General features: G+C 38.6%; 1 protein-coding gene across 2 annotated transcripts in view; it reads right to left on the bottom strand.

Moving 5' to 3' along the window:
* Nucleotides 1–16,536, bottom strand: part of LOC136876459 (acetylcholine receptor subunit alpha-like) — a 1,223,921-nt gene that overhangs the window by 13,573 nt on the left and 1,193,812 nt on the right. For both annotated transcript variants that reach the window (XM_067150449.2, XM_068228473.1), the window contains one exon: nt 10,570–10,776. In XM_067150449.2, the coding sequence (XP_067006550.1) occupies nt 10,579–10,776 (198 nt within the window). In that variant the 3' untranslated portion in view covers nt 10,570–10,578. The remainder of the gene's footprint in view (nt 1–10,569; nt 10,777–16,536) is intronic.

Genomic DNA, 16,536 nt, shown 5'->3' with positions numbered 1-16,536 from the left:
GGCAAGGAGATGGACTATCACCACTACTTTTCAACTGTGCTCTCGAGAGGGTCCTCCAGGAATGGAGACATTCTAAAGGAATTCCTAATGGAGTTCAAATAGGACAAACTCATAATTGTATCAATATTGATTGCCTTACTTTTGCAGATGATCTTGCTCTCCTTATTTCCTCTCCTGAACTAGCTACTCAACAAATCAATTACCTGCATGAATGCGCAGTTAAGATTGGCCTCAAAATCTCCTACACCAAAATCCACTTCATTTCTAACATAATACATGCTCCCCCCACAGAGAAGTTCGCCGTCTTAACACGGGTCAACAAATTTGAAACAGCCTTCCGACCTACTCAAAATATATATAACAAAAAGTCTATCTCTCAAAATGTATAAATTAGACATTATCTAACTGTAATTAAACATGAAACATTATATGCAACAAAATATTTAACACTTTGAACACATAGCCTGCTTGAAAAACTGGCAATTAAGGACATTATCCAAGAACGACTTGCATAAGCAGAAACATATTGGGAATAATAATAATAATAATAATAATAATAATAATAATAATAATAATAATAATAATAATAATAATAATAATAATAATAATAATAATAATAATAATATTATCCAAAAAATTCTTGGTCCCAACCTCAAAGATGGAGCAACTTAGAAATATACACCCACACCAAAAAGATATCAAGCATAATTCAGAAAAGAAGGGTAATTTCTTATGCTCACCTCTTCAGATTGCCAGCTGAAAGAATCTGTAAATGTTCGTTATCCTACTTCAGAAGTCTCAAAACAATTCCTCCTTGCTTTGTGGAGATCGATAAGTATCTTTTAAAATATGGGATCACAGAAACAGACATTCAACTCCACGCACCACTCAAACACAAACTTAGAGACGTTCATCAAGAAGAAGTTCGAACTTGACTGAAGCACGTCCATTCTGGTGAATGGAAGAAAGCACACACTGAAAGGATGAAAACCTGGTGGGCCCACAAGAAGACAAAAAGTTGAGATCTCATGGTCCTTAGTGGCCCTAACAATGAAGAAAATAATGATGATGATAATAACATGTGCAGGCATTTTGATTTGATGTCATTTAGCTGCCAGAATATCAATTCTGATGTCTGTTTTACTTTACTAGATGAGAGAGAAGCCAGAACTCCATTGGTCTACCTATGGCTATAATTTTGTCACATAACACAAAATATATCTCTAGAGATCTTTTACATACCAACGTTGTATGATATAGAGCTGGGGTTCTCAAACTTTCTTGGTTCATGGCACAATATCTTGCTGTGCAGAATTTAGCAGCACATCCCCAATGTGGAAAGAACCATGCCTGGTTTAGAGGAATTTAGAACTCTACAGAGCAGTCCCCAAAGATCAAGAACACCAGCAGATGATACACAAACCATTGGAAAGCTCGCAAAACAAGTCTATCATTCCCAAACCCTAGCGCAGAATATTTAAACCAATGTACAGTCACCTGCAGTTCAGTAATCAGTTAGATAAGGAGAGGTTTACATGTAGTGAAGTACATAACTCTGTGCAGTTGATTTGCTGATAGTCACGATATTTTGTGTTGTTATAAAGCTGAAATAACTGTAGATTTTATGGAATATGGAAAAGTTTTTAGTTGTTAAAAGATTCAACATCATTGAAGAATGTAGTGAAAATAGAATGAGTACTGTAGTTCACCCGGATCAAGTGCTACCATGCTACTTGTGCAGAGAACTTCCTCACCTAGTGCAGTACGCAGGTATCTGAAAATCTGAAAATCGTGAACTTGCTCATTGTGTTGTATGCAGTCAGAAATTGAGCAATGAGTGTAGTTTATTGTAAGTACAAATTCAGTAAAATTTATATACATCCTTTTATATTTCATATAATGTGACTGCTTTCATATAAATTTTACTCTGATGTGACATCTGCTGTTTGTAAACATTATAATCATTCCAAACATTAACTTAACAACTAGGAAGTATGCTACACCAATTATTAAGGAAATATTCTTCTAGTGAACTGACAATTGTTTGGTACAATATTTCTATTAAGACATGATTCTTCTGCTTTTATTTCAATAAATTTACATTGGAAGAGAATGGGAAATTTGTTACAGGAATATTGTGAGATTTAGTATATAAATAAAGGAGAATGAAGGCCAGCAAGGAATTTTGTGGTTTGTGAAATGTGTCATCAAACTGCACAGTTACTGGTAGTTCCCATTTTTTCTTATTTAATGGATTCAGAGTGATCAGATTGGAACTGCTGGCCTTGGTGCTTTGAACTGAATCATCATTCAAAGTGATCAGCTGTACACAAAACTTGAACAGAACAGAATTTGACTTGGATGGCTAGATATATAGGAGGCTTTGTTGATTGCTTCTGCAACATAATTTTGCTTATATAGGTTATTTTCTTGACAAAACAACTTTGGGGATAATGCAAATATAGGCTACTATTAAGATGACCACACTGTTATTGCAAAGTATTATATGGTTTAGACACAAGGCACTTGAGTAACACCTGTTCACTGGGCAGTCCAGGGAATTCCAAGTATCTTCATGTCATTATCGTATTTCCAAAGCAAACTTAGTCATTCTTTCTAAGCTTTTTGAAAATGTTTAAGAAAAAGCTAGGTAAACAACTGATAGGGAATCTGCCACCCAGGTAACAGCCCTAAATGCAGATCATTGATGAATGATTTGATTCCAGGCAAACTGAGACACACTTGACAACGAACACAGTCATTTAGGAAATAAAGATAAAGCCTATTTCAGTCATTTACTTTCTTCTCAAGTTAAAGAAGCCCAGGTAAAGAATAAAATAGCTACAACTTCAGAAAAAGCACTAAGAGCTAGTTATAAAGTAGCAGAAGTTACTGCAAGGAAGATGCAGTCATACACAGCTGCAGAAACTTTGATTTTACTTGGTTGTAAAGAAATAGCAAACACCATATTAGGGGAGGCTGTCGAGGGGTAGATTCAAAAGTACTTTTGTCAAATGATACTATTGCTCACTGCATAAAAGTCATGTCAGCAGATATTCAGAAACAAGAAGCAGAAAAATTAAATGATAGTATAAAATTTTGCACTTAAGCTTTACAAATTAATAGACATAAGTAAAAAATGCCAAGTAATGAGCTATGTAAGATTTTTAAACAGCAAACTGCTTGTTGAACAGTTTCTAGCCTGCAAAGAATTACCTCTGATGTCAACAGGATCAGACATCCAGATTGGAAGAGGATGGATTGTGTTGGGAAAACTGTATTTCAGTGTGCACTCATGGAACTCCATTAACTGGTCGAATGACAGGATTACTGGAAGATTTTTAGATCAGGAGCTTTGGTGGCAAAAGCTATTCCTGAAGGCCTAAAGAGTGTAATGAACTCGGTTGTTGAAATGGTTAATTACATTGAAAGTAGAGCTCTGAAAATCCGAATTCTCAAAATCATGTGCCGGGAAGCAGGAACTATTTACGATATTCTGGTTCTTCACATTGAAATTCGCTGGCTGTTAAGAAGAAAGATACTCTCTAGATTTTATGAACTTAAAAATGAATTGTTACAAATGTTTGCTGCAGAAAAACCTGAGTTCACTGCCCTCATTAGTGATGAAACATGGTGCTCCGAAGTTTCTTATCAAGCTGATATTTTTGGGCATTTGAATAATCTTAATGCTAGTATACAAGGAAAGGAAGAGAATATTCTTACAAGCTGAATGGTTTCTTACGAAAAATGGAACTGTGGAAGTCAAAAGTTGATAAATGTGAACTTTATTTTTCCTCTACCAGCTGATTCACACATTCATTCCTGTCTGATTTTAGAACGTCTTTCTGTGCTGGAGGATAAAATGAAGCATAATTTTCCTTCCCTCAATGTGAATGAATGTGACTGGGTTTTCAATCCCTTTGCTGTTTCTACTGGAGACTCAAAACACCTGACTGAACTTCAGGCTGGTTGAACTTTGAATCTCAAATTTAGGGAATAAATGCTATTTCAATTCTGGATTTTTGTGGAAAGATGGTTCCCATTGTCATCAGAACATGCCACTTCTATTTTGAACAACATATTTGTGCAGACAGGGACTTCTGACACTGATTAACATAAAAAATAAGAGACATAAGCAACTTCTTTCTTTAGTCCTAGAATTGCGAATGTGTTTGCTATTCTTTCACACATTGAACAAGTGTGCAAAACTAAACAAACCCATGTTTCACACTGCAACACTAGTGTAATAGTATTGACATGGCATTCTCAATTTTTCTTTTGTATTGCAAGTATTTTCAGTTTTCTAAGATTAATGAATAATACTACTGAAATATTTAATACAAAAACCTGTTTTTATGTGTTTGCACTTACCCAATAACTTTTCTCTTGGCACAGTCTAGAAATATCATGGCAACTAGTGCGCTGAGGCACACCCTTTGAGAACCCCCGATATAGAGTGATGCATTTCTGACACGGGCAACCTCTATTTCAATCCACGAATGCTTATCACCTTTTGAAAATATGCTTTAGAGCGGTGAAATTGACACTGTTCACTTCAATGCCACACAGTAACAACACTCCCAACCGGATGCCCGTCAAATAGACATTGCACATTGAGAACAGCGCCCCCTGGCAGCTCTCACATCCCATTTGTGCACGCCAGATCTCCTGCGAGTGTCTGCACTACGTTGTCATTACTTTCTTTACAGCCCTCATTTGCTTAACCTCCCGTATCTGAAATATTGCTGGAAACTTTTCCTGCAAGTTGAGCCTCACTAGAATAACAGTTCCTCAACCTGAAATGCTGTCTATCAAATCAGTTTATAATTTTGCAAAACATGTCTCATATAATTAGATTGCTTTCCTAGAGGTTATATGCAACACCTGATTGATATATATATATTTTTTACAAGTTGCTTTACGTCACACCGACACAGATAGGTCTTATGGCGACGATGGGACAGGAATGGGCTCGGAGTGGGAAGGAAGTGGCCATGGCCTTAATTAAGGTACAGCCCCAGCATTTGCCTGGTGTGAAAATGGGAAACCACGGAAAACCATCTTTAGGGCTGCCGACAGTGGGTTTCGAACCCACTATCTCCCGAATACTGGATACTGGCTGCACTTAAGTGACTGCAGCTATCGAGCTCGGTACATGATTGATAAGGAGAGAGACCATCTTGTGAAGACAGCAGTATATGAAAATATAGAGATTTTCCTTGTCCTTTTGTGTTTTCATGTTTTTTCTTGTCTGCTACACTATCGCTCCCTCTTATGATGTTGAATGGTGATGTGTTTATCATTTTCATGTGCCTATATTTCTATTATATGATTTGATTTGTTTGTTCCTTTCCATTACTAAAATAATTTATTACAATATGCTATTAACTTTATTTATGGAATCATAATTCCTATAATTTGTAATGATGCGCAGAGGGGCTAGGTTACTAAAATAAAATGCCAATTTTACAAAAAATCTTCTTGCACAAGTTCCCAAATTCCTTCAGGGGTGATGCTAACGGATTGTATTCCAGTGTCTTTTCACATGAAATTTTTTCTATAGGACAATGTATATCTACTTATTCTTAAAAATATTAATGTCAAGTTCTCTAACAGATGGAGTTAAAAGCTAAAAGAAAGGTAAATTCTTGTCCTCATCTTAAGGTAGTGCAGCTCTTTTCACGTCCACCCCCAATGGAGATGAGCTGTACGTATCATTTCAACCACATACTAGCCCTCCTCCCAATATTAAATTTCTAACAGTACTGGCAATCGAACTAGGGCCGACATGGACGTAACACAACCTAATAGGTTGAAAGTCGATTTCGATTACAATGTGGTCATGTTATACTATGAAGGTGGAAAGTTGAAACCTGCTGCTACAAGGTCGTATCAAAACATTCCCTGGCTAGCTCTGTAGTGTGCCAACAGATGGCAGCACAGGGTCGCACTAGAACCTTCAACCTTGATAAGGTAGTGAGCCAGGAGACATCACTGTTAATATTAGGAGTTCTTATAGTGGTGTCTTTGTGAACACCTGTGTGTGGTAGTCTGCAATTACGTCATGGACAGAAATATAGAACAACAAGTCAATGTGAAATTTTGTGTTAAACTGGGCAAATTGGCCACAGAGACATTGAACATGTTTCACCAAGCATACAGCGATGGTGCAATGAGTCATGTGTGATGTTTCAAGTGGCATAGGTGCTTCACAGGTGGAAGAACATCCCTTGAAGACAAGGATTGATCTGGAATACAATCCGTTAGCATCACCCCCGAAGGAATTTGGGAACTTGTGCACGAAGATTGTTGGAGTGTGATCAACGACATTATGACCTGGGCCACCGTAGCTCAATTGGTAAGCAATATTCATTGACTTGGCCCACAATGGGCGACTTGCATCACTCTACAGTGTGATGGCAGTAGTGCCAGACCTGTAGCTTAAATCCTTTCCAACAGAACAATGATGACCTAGGCCACCATAGCTCAATTAGTAGAGCAACCGACGTGAAATCAGAGGTTGTGGGTTCGGATCCCACTGGTGTCTGGTTGGCCATTGTTGTTCTGTACTTAACTTCTCATCCCCACGTACTACATGTATGTAACATGATCTAATAGGTTGAAAGTCAATTTCGATTTCAATAGGTAGAGAAAATTCAGCATTCATTACTGTATTTCATCGCGTAATTGTCACACTTCTTACACCAAAATTTAAAAAAATAATAGGGTGCTATCATTATGCAAAGAATATTTTAATACCAGTATTTGTATTACTGAGAAAATTAATTTATAACTAAATTGTATTTTATACAAGTTTAAGGTGCACGTAATAATCATGTATATAAAAACAAACAAAAACAAACCCCATGGCACTACAGCCCTTGAAGGGCCTTGGCCTACCAAGCGACCGCTGCTCAGCCCGAAGGCCTGCAGATTGCGAGGTGTCATGTGGTCAGCACGACGAATCCTCTTGGCCGTTATTCTTGGATTTCTAGACCAGGGCTGCCATCTCACCATCAGATAGCTCCTCAATTCTAATCACATAGGCTGAGTGCACCTCGAACCAGCCCTCAGGTCTAGGTAAAAATCCCTGACCTGGCCAGGAATTGAACCCGGGGCCTCCGGGTAAGAGGCAGGCACACTACCCCTACACCACGGGGCCGGCAAATCATGTATATACATCAAAATAATTAAAATAGTCCAAAACAAAATTCATAATTTATTTACAACAGTTTGGCATGTTTCTCCAATCTGAAAATAAAAATGAACTTATTAATTGTCATTAATCGGAGCATTAAAGTTAAAATATTACACTAGCAAAAATATGATTGCATTATTGTGGAATACGGACTTCCCAGTAAACAATTTTCTCAAAATCTTCTGTGTCGCTATCGCTGGTTTCGTTATCTGATGTGCTGTCCTTGCCGCTGTTCATACCAGTATCAAATTCTTCATTACTATGCCACACTGCATATTCTTCGGGTTCGTCTAGAGCGTTTGAAACCCATGTCTTTTTGAAGCTCTTGGAGACTAGTTCAGGTGGTATAAGGTCCCAACTTTTCATTGCCCACAAGCATAATAAGTCGAAGGATGGATGCCTAATATTTCCAATCAGCATCAATTGCTGATTGCCGCTCATCATCCACTGGTAAAATTGATGTAAATGTTTTTAAATACATATATGTCCAGTGGCTGCAAAATAGATGTTAGGCACCAGGAATGACTACCTGCTGTGCGTTATTTTCATTGAGAATTTGCTTCACTCCGTTCACAAGGTGACCTCGGGATCTATCTAAAATACGCAGAGCTGGCTGTTTCACTAGTGCACTGGGTCTTCTATCCAACACAGTTTTAATCCAATCTAGCATTAGTTCTGTGACCATCCAACCCTTTAGTTGCACTTGTACATGAATTCGATTTCCTCTTTCTGAGAAACGATAAAGAAAATTATGTAAGGCAGCCAACTTTCTTCAGTCAGCTGTGCATCGTAATATCTCACTACCACTGATTTTCATAAAATATACACTCCGGGATGCTTTTAGCACAATAGGGCTGTTGCGAGGCATATAAAAAATGGAACCTGGTCAGCATTACCGATTTGAGAAAGTAAATATGAAGTTTCCTGGTGCAAACATAATACAAATCAGTGAAAATTTACAATCTTGTCCATGTAATCAGCAAGCAAACTGTGACATTGTGTTGTTCTCCTTTCGCACTGATAGATTGTATCGTCGCATTAACCTCATAACCCACCCATGACTTGCCTTAAACTGAGATGTGGCAATGTTGTGTTCGCACGTTACCTCCCGTGCATTCACTTCATAATTATGACACACTGCAGCCATTGTTACGTATTTCATTGACGTACACAAACACTTCTTTGTCAATTTTCAGACACTTTCTTGTTTCTGGACATCTAAATGTACTTCTAGAATAGTTTGCGTTTGTTTAGCTTATCTTTAAATTTCTGCCAGTCACACACTAAGTTTCCACTCTCTGAAAATTTTCTTTCCACAGCTCTGTTACCATGCTGTTCATTGAAGACAATTTACCTTTAGCTTAAAGGCCGCAGAATAGTTTCTATAATTATCCATGATTACAAATATATTCTTCACACGTCAGTTTGTTGCTACTTAGGTCTAAATGACTGTCCGTAACTGTTCAAAGAACATACCAGATGTATCAGACTCAACCAACCTGATAAATCAGCTGTTGCTGATCATGCCTTAACACCTGGTCATGATGTCTTGTTCCAAGAAGTGGATGTTCTTGCCTGTATAAAGCAATATTGCCAAAGAATTATCAGGGAGGCGGTTGAAATACGTAAACATCCAGATAATTTCAACCGCGATACAGGTTACAACCTCAGTGAATCATGGCTACCTATGATCAGAACCATTAGAGAGTAATGCTTTGCTGTTACTATTCATTGTCTCTAGCGTTGGGCTAAAATGGTGTCCCCTTTACATCTTTGGGCACCATTTGAAGCTTCCTTGTTGCTTTCTCCTAGCAACCATCTATACGTCGTTTCTTTTCTGTTTTGTCTCCTGATGAAGAAAGGCAAGGTTCCTTTTGAAACGTTGAGTGTGTTTATAATTATTTACACGGCATAAGCCCAAAAATTATAACTCATGAAAAAATTTCTAAACCACCTCAAAAACAAAATAAAATCTCTCTCTCTCTCTCTCTCTCTCTCTCTCCTTTTCGTCGATACTTCTGTGAGATGGGAAAACCTACATACCTCCGTAAAGTTGAGAGGTCCTCTTGAGGTGAAGTACAAGGATTGCAAGCAGGACTGTACCTACTCGTAAATTTCCTGGTACTGGAATGTTCGATTGTGTATTATAGCAGACCACAAGAACATGACAATGTTATGAAAAAAGAACACATTCATTCTGATGTGTACCATTGATAAGAGCAAATATTAACTTAATTTTTTGTGAATTAGATTTTCAAGGACTGATTTTGTCATCGTTTGCCTGCACGTTCCGATACCAGTGCAACCCTGATTGCAAGGTTTTGGAAGCCGTATCACCGGGCAATTTGGCTGTGCGGTTAGGGCTGCACAGCTGTGAGCTTGAATCTGGGAGATACTGGGTTCAAACCCTATTGTCGGCAGCACTGAAGATGGTTTTTCGTGATTTCTCATTTTGACATCAGGCAAGTGCTGGGGCTGTACCTTAATTAAAGCTACGGCTGCTTCCTTCCCAGTCCTAGGCCTTTTCTATCCCATCGTCACCATAAGACCTATCTGTGTTGGTGCGACGTAAAAAAGAAAGTAGTACTAGAAAACAAGTGTGCGATGCTGGTATTTCCCAGTGACGTTGCTGATAAGCGATAACTTGCAGCCTTTCAAATAAGAACTTATAATATGTCACTGGTGAATAAATTGTACCTTGTCTTGCGACCACATTTTCAAACTAGCCATAAGCCATGCATCGTGTATACCGTATTATTTATTTATATGTTTTACGACATCTTGCAAACGTGACTGTGTTGCCAAATTTCTGATAAGCCATATACATATTCATACTCAACTTACATTGCAGTTTCATTTAAGTTTTAAATGGATTGATGTACAAAATTTGGACGAGCAACAATTATGTGATGAAATTTTAAAATCTGATTTTTGTATTGAAAATAAAGGATGCGACGATTATGTGGTGGCGACGATTATGCGGTGAAATATGGTATTTGTGTGTCTTTTGGGTCAGTACAGACAATCCTAACATTGGAACTGAACATGTGGCTTGTCATTTCCAAAACTCCTGACTCCTCAGGAGAAGATGCATCATGTTGCAGTGTGCCAAGATCTCTGAAAGGTCACCTTTCACACCACTGCCGAGATACAGCATGAATCACAAACCAAACTGGACATGCTGATTCAAAATTACTTTTAGGCTGCATTCTAGCAGTGGCAGAAACAATGGAACCAGTGTACTGCTGCTCTAAGTGACTCTTTTGAAGGAGATGTTTTTCAAACTTAGATACATAATGCAGTATTTTATCAACAGAGACAGTCTAGGAAATTTTTGATCCAGTCTTGTATAATGTGAATATGAAGTTCACCTGGTGCTTCTAGAGTCCAGTGGCGATGTGTGGTTTGGCCGTAGTGGAGGCGATCTCAGACAGTCGCACGTCGATGGGGATGCGGTCGTCGTAGAGGGTGGGGGCCTGGAGGATAATCCCTGCAGTACCCACAAGCACTGCTAGGGTGAAGATCCAGAGGAAGAGCCGGTCCAGAACCATGGCCACATACTTCCAGTCCTCTTTCACCTGCAAGATATTGTTCAGACTTGCTACAGCTTGGCAAGAAACTATACTGACCTTATTAGATACGAATTTGCATATCATAATGTGACTTACAACCAAAACTGAGTGGTATGTTAAGACTAGTTGTCAAATTGGATATATATTACTGTCAGTGTTTATGTATACAAAGACATGCAAGGATAAAATCATTCTTAAAAAAAGTCATTTCACTTCGTCTATCTCTTACTACCACTGTTGTTTGTCCTACACACAAAGATCAAATTATTTAATCAGTAGTACAAAACTTCATGGTGAAGCATGCACTTAACAAAACTACTTGCCCTGGTGCAAATACACTTACACCTAGGGGAAAATTTATTCATGATATCAAACACACTCAAACCAGAATAAAAAACATAATGATCATTAGCATTATAGCTTAAGTTTGAGCAAACTGTAGATAACAGTAGTTATTTTGACATGCATTGCATGTAAGCTTTGGGAAAGCATTCTTTCTGGTTATATTAGATATGTTTGCAAAATTAATAACTGGTTTGATAGAAGGCAGTTTGGGTTTAGGAAAGGGTATTCCACTGAAGCCCAACTTGTAGGATTCCAGCAAGATATAGCAGATACCCTGGATTCAGGAGGTCAAATGGACTGTATCGCGATTGACCTGTCTTAAGGCATTTGATAGGATAGATCATGGGAGACTACTAGCAAAAATGAGTGCAATTGGACTTGACAAAAGAGTGACTAAATGGGTGGCTCTGTTTCTAGAAAATAGAACTCAGAGAATTAGAGTAGTGAAGCTTTAATTGTCCCTGTAATAATTAAGAGGGGAGTTCCTCAAGACAGTATTATTGGACCTTTATATATATATCAATGATGTGTGTAAGGAAGTGGAATCAAAGATAAGGCTTTTTGCAGATGATGTTATTCTGTACAGAGTAATAAATAAGTTACAAGATTGTGAGAAACTGCAAAATGACCTCGATAATATTGTGAGATGGACAGTAGGCAATGGTATGATGATAAACGGGGATAAAAGTCAGGTTGTGAATTTCACAAATAGGAAAAGTCCTCTCAGTTTTAATTACTGAATTGATGGGGTGAAAGTTCCCTTTGGGGATCATTGTAAATACCTAGGCATTAACATTAGGAAAGATCTTTATTGGGGTAATCATATAAATATGATTGTAAATAAAGGGTAGAGATATCTGCACATGGTTATGAGGGTATTTAGGGGTTGTAGTAAGGATGTAAAGGAGAGAGCATATTTATCTCTGGTGAGACCCCAACTAGAGTATGGTTCCAGTGTATGGGACCCTCACCAGGATTACTTGATTCAGGAACTGGAAAAAATCCAAAGAAAAGCAGCTCGATTTGTTCTGGGCAATTTCCGACAAAAGAGGAGCGTTACAAAAATTTTGTAAAGTTTGGGCTGGGATAACTTGGGAGAAAGGAGACGAGCTGCTCGACTAAGTGGTATGTTGATTTCCATAGGGAATCTGAAATATTTGTTCCGAATGAGTAAATTTATAATAAACTGAAAATGTTAAAGGTCCACTTTTTCAATACCATGAATGTTTATTGATGTGAATATATATCACATAATGTTTAAAGAAGGTTGGTACTAGTTTCGACGCTCATTACGCGTCATCATCAGCCAACAAATCAATTGAGCAAAATGCAACTTATCGAATAGCAATATATAACACATGATAGCACCTACAAGACAAATGTTAAACATGTTAAACTGCATAGGCTAATTGTAGCCACCCTCCACGGTATGCACTAGCCAGCGTCTTGCTAGGTGTGCTAGGTACCAACTGATAAGCCCAGCCTAGCACATGAGGGCGAAACGCTGGCAACCAGGAGTGAGTTAGCTGGAAAATTTATAATGTCCAATAACGGACCATTTATATTGATAAGTGGTATGTTCCGAGCTGTCAGAGGAGAGATGGCATGGGAGGACATCAGTAGACGAATAAGTTTGAGTGGTGTCTGTAAAAGTAGGAAAGATCACAATATGAAGATAAAGTTGGAATTCAGGAGGACAAATTGGAGCAAATATTCGTTTATAGGAAGGGGAGTTAGGGATTGGAATAACTTACCAAGGGAGATGTTAAATAAATTTCCAATTTCTTTGCAATCATTTAAGAAAAGGCAAGGAAAACAACAGGTAGGGAATCTGCCGTGTGGGCGACTGCCCTAAATGCAGATCAGTAGTGATTGATGATGATAAATTTGGCTAAGCATTGGTTGTGGCAATTTCTAACAATGTACCCAAAATTCTCAATCAAATCATCATTGATTTGCATTTAGGGCTGTTGCCCAGGTGGCAGATTTCCTATCAGATATTTACCTAGCCTTTTCTTAAATTATTTTGAAGAACTTGGAAATTTATCTAACATTTCCCTTGATAAATTACTCCCCTCCTTACTTCCTCCTCCTATACATGAATATTTGCCCCAATTTGTCCTCTTGAATTTCAACCTTACCTTAATATGTGACCTGTTGTGCAGAAAGGGACCCGAACCTCTGTTGTTTTTGTTGTTGTTTCAGTCAACAGTCCATTGACTGGTTTGATACAGCACTCTATGCCACCCTATCTGTGCTAACCTTTTCATTTCTATGTAACTATTTCATCCTATATTTGCTCTAATCCACTTTGTCATATTCATACTTTGGTCTACTCCTACCATTCTTACTGCCTACACTTCCCTCAAAAAACAACTGATCGATAGCTTCAGTCGCTTAAGTGCGGCCAGTATCCAGTAATCGGGAGATAGTGGATTCGAACCCCACTGTCGGCAGCCCTAAAGATGGTTTTCCGTGGTTTCCCATTTTCACACCAGGCAAATGCCGGGGCTGTACCTTAATCAAGGCCACGGTCACTTCCTTCCACTTCCTAGGCCTTTCCTATCCCATCGTCGCCATAAGACATATCTGAGTCAGTGCGACATAAAGCAAATAGCAACTAACTAACTAAAACCAACTGAACAAGTCCTGGGTGTCTTAAAAAGTGTCCTATCATTCTATCTATTCTTCTCGTCAAATTTAGCCAAATCAATCTCCTCTCACAAATTCGACTCAGTATCTCTTCATTCGTGATTCGATCTATCCATCTCACCTTCAGCATTATTCTGTAACACCACATTTCAAAAGCTTCTATTCTGTTTCTTTTTGAGCTGGTCATCGTTCATGTTTCATTTCCATACAATGCCATGATCCAGATGAAAGTCTTAAGGAACATCTTTCTAATTCCTACATCAATGTTTGAAGTGAGCAAATTTCTTTTTTTTAAGAAAGCTCTTCCTTGCTTGTGCTAGTTTGTATTTTATGTCCTCCTTACTTCTGCCATCATTAGTTATCTTACTACCCAAGTAAAACAATATTTATCTACTTCCTTTAAGACTTCATTTCCTAATCTAACATTTCCTGTATCACCTGCCTTTGTTCGACTGCACTCCATTACTTTTGTTTTGGACTTATTTATTTTCGTCCTTTACTTCTTACCCATACCAATCAGCAACTTCGAGATATTCTGCAGTCTCAGATAAAATAACAATATCATCGGCAAATCTCAAGGTTTTGTTTTCCTCTCCTTGCAGTGTGATTCCCTCTTCAAATTCCTTTTTGATTTCCTTTACTGCCTGTTCTATGTAGACATTGAAAAGGAGGGGGGACAGACTGCAGCCTTGCCTCAATCCTTTCTAGATTGCTGCTTCTTTTTCAAAGCCCTCAATTCTTATCACTGCAGACTGATTTTTATACAGATTGTAGATAATTCTTCGTTCTCGGTATCTGATCCCAATCACCTTCAGAATCTTAAATAGCTTGATCCAATCAACATTATCAAATGACCGGGCGAGTTGGCCGTGTGCGTAGAGGCGCGCGGCTGTGAGCTTGCATCCGGGAGATAGTAGGTTCGAATCCCACTATCGGCAGCCCTGAAGATGGTTTTCCGTGGTTTCCCATTTTCACACCAGGCAAATGCTGGGGCTGTACCTTAATTAAGGCCACGGCCGCTTCCTTCCAACTCCTAGGCCTTTCCTATCCCATCGTCACCATAAGACCTATCTGTGTCGGTGCGACGTAAAGCCCCTAGCAAAAAAAAAAAAAAAAGAACATTATCAAATGCCTTTTCTAGATCTACAAATGCTGCCATGTAATGCAGGCTTGTCCTTCTTAATTCGATCCTCTGAGATCAGACGTAAAGTCAGGATTGCTTCACGTGTTCCTACATTTCTTCTGAAGCCAAATTGATCTTCTCCCAATTCAGCTTCAACTTGACTTTCCATTCTTCTGTAAATAATGCATATTAACATTTTGCAGGCATGAGATACTAAACCAATGATGCGGTAGTTTTCACACTTGTCAGCACCGGCTTTCTTCGGAATAGGTATAACAACATTCTGCCAAAATTTGGTTGGCACTTCTCCTGTCTCATACATCTTGCACACTAAATGGAATAACCTTGCCATGCTGTTTCTCCTAAGGCAGTAAGTAATTCAGAGGGAATGTCATCAATTCCAGGTGCCTCGTTCCTATTTAGGTCTCTCACAGCTCTGTCAAACTCTGACCTCAAAATTGGGTCTCCCATTTCATCAGCATCAAAAGACTCTTCTTGTTCCAAAGCCAAATCATCTACAACTTTACCTTGATACATCTGTTGGATATGTTCCTGCCATCTTTCTACTTTGTCTTCTTTCCCTAGAAGTGGCTTTTCATCTGAGCTCGTAATATTCATACACCTAGATTTCCTTTCCCCAAAGGTTTCCTTGATTTTCCTGTATGCAGCAGCTACCTTTCCTAGGACCATACAACCTATGAAATTCTTGCACTTCATGATATAAATATTGATTCCCACAGGGAACCTGAAATATTTGTCCCGAATGAGTAAATTTATAACATCAATATAATTGGTCCATTATTGGATATTATAAATTTTTCAGCTGACTCATTCCTGGTTGCCAGTCTTTCACCCCAGTGTGAGAATGAGACAAAGTCTCTTACAGTGCATTGGCAGCTGGTGGCTCCAAGTTGCCTACGCAATGGCCTCCACGGTATGCACTAGCCGTGCATTTTGGTAGGTGTGCTATTTACCAACTGATGAGCCCAACTTAGTACACTGGGGCAAAACTCTGGCAACCAGGAATGAGTTAGCTGGAAAATTTATGATGTCCAATAATGGACCAATTATATTGGTATTATTCTTGCACTTCTCCTTCAACCATTCTTCCTTAGCAACCTGGCACTTTCCATCCACTTCATTCTTTAATCGCCTGTATTCTTTTCTGCCATCTTCATTTCTAGCATTCTCATATTTTTGTCGAGTATCTCCTGGGTTATCCACTGATTCTTAGTTGATCTTTTCTTCCTTCATAACTTTTCTTCAGCGGCCCTACTGACTTCATTTTTCATGACTATACACTCTTCCTCTATAGGGTTTCCTTCAGCCTTTTCGTTTAGTCCTTGGGCAACATCTTCCTTGAAACAATCCTTCACACTCTTTTCTTCCAACTTGTCTAGATCCCATCTTCTTGCATTCGTTCCTTTCTTCAATTTCTTCAACTTCAGATGGCATTTCATGTCCAACAATTTGTGGTCAGAGTCCACGTCTGCTCCTGGGAAACTTTTGCAATCCAACACCTGGTTTCTGAATCTCTACCTAATCATAATGAAGTCTATTTGATACCTTCCAGTGTCTCCAGGTCTCATCCGCATATACAGCCATTGTTTGTGGTGTTTGAACCAAGTATTAGCAAGGACTAAATT

The sequence above is a fragment of the Anabrus simplex genome, chromosome 1, assembly GCF_040414725.1.
Source record: "Anabrus simplex isolate iqAnaSimp1 chromosome 1, ASM4041472v1, whole genome shotgun sequence".
Classification (NCBI taxonomy): Eukaryota; Metazoa; Arthropoda; class Insecta; order Orthoptera; family Tettigoniidae; genus Anabrus; species Anabrus simplex.
This window is presented reverse-complemented; position numbering and strand designations above follow the sequence as displayed.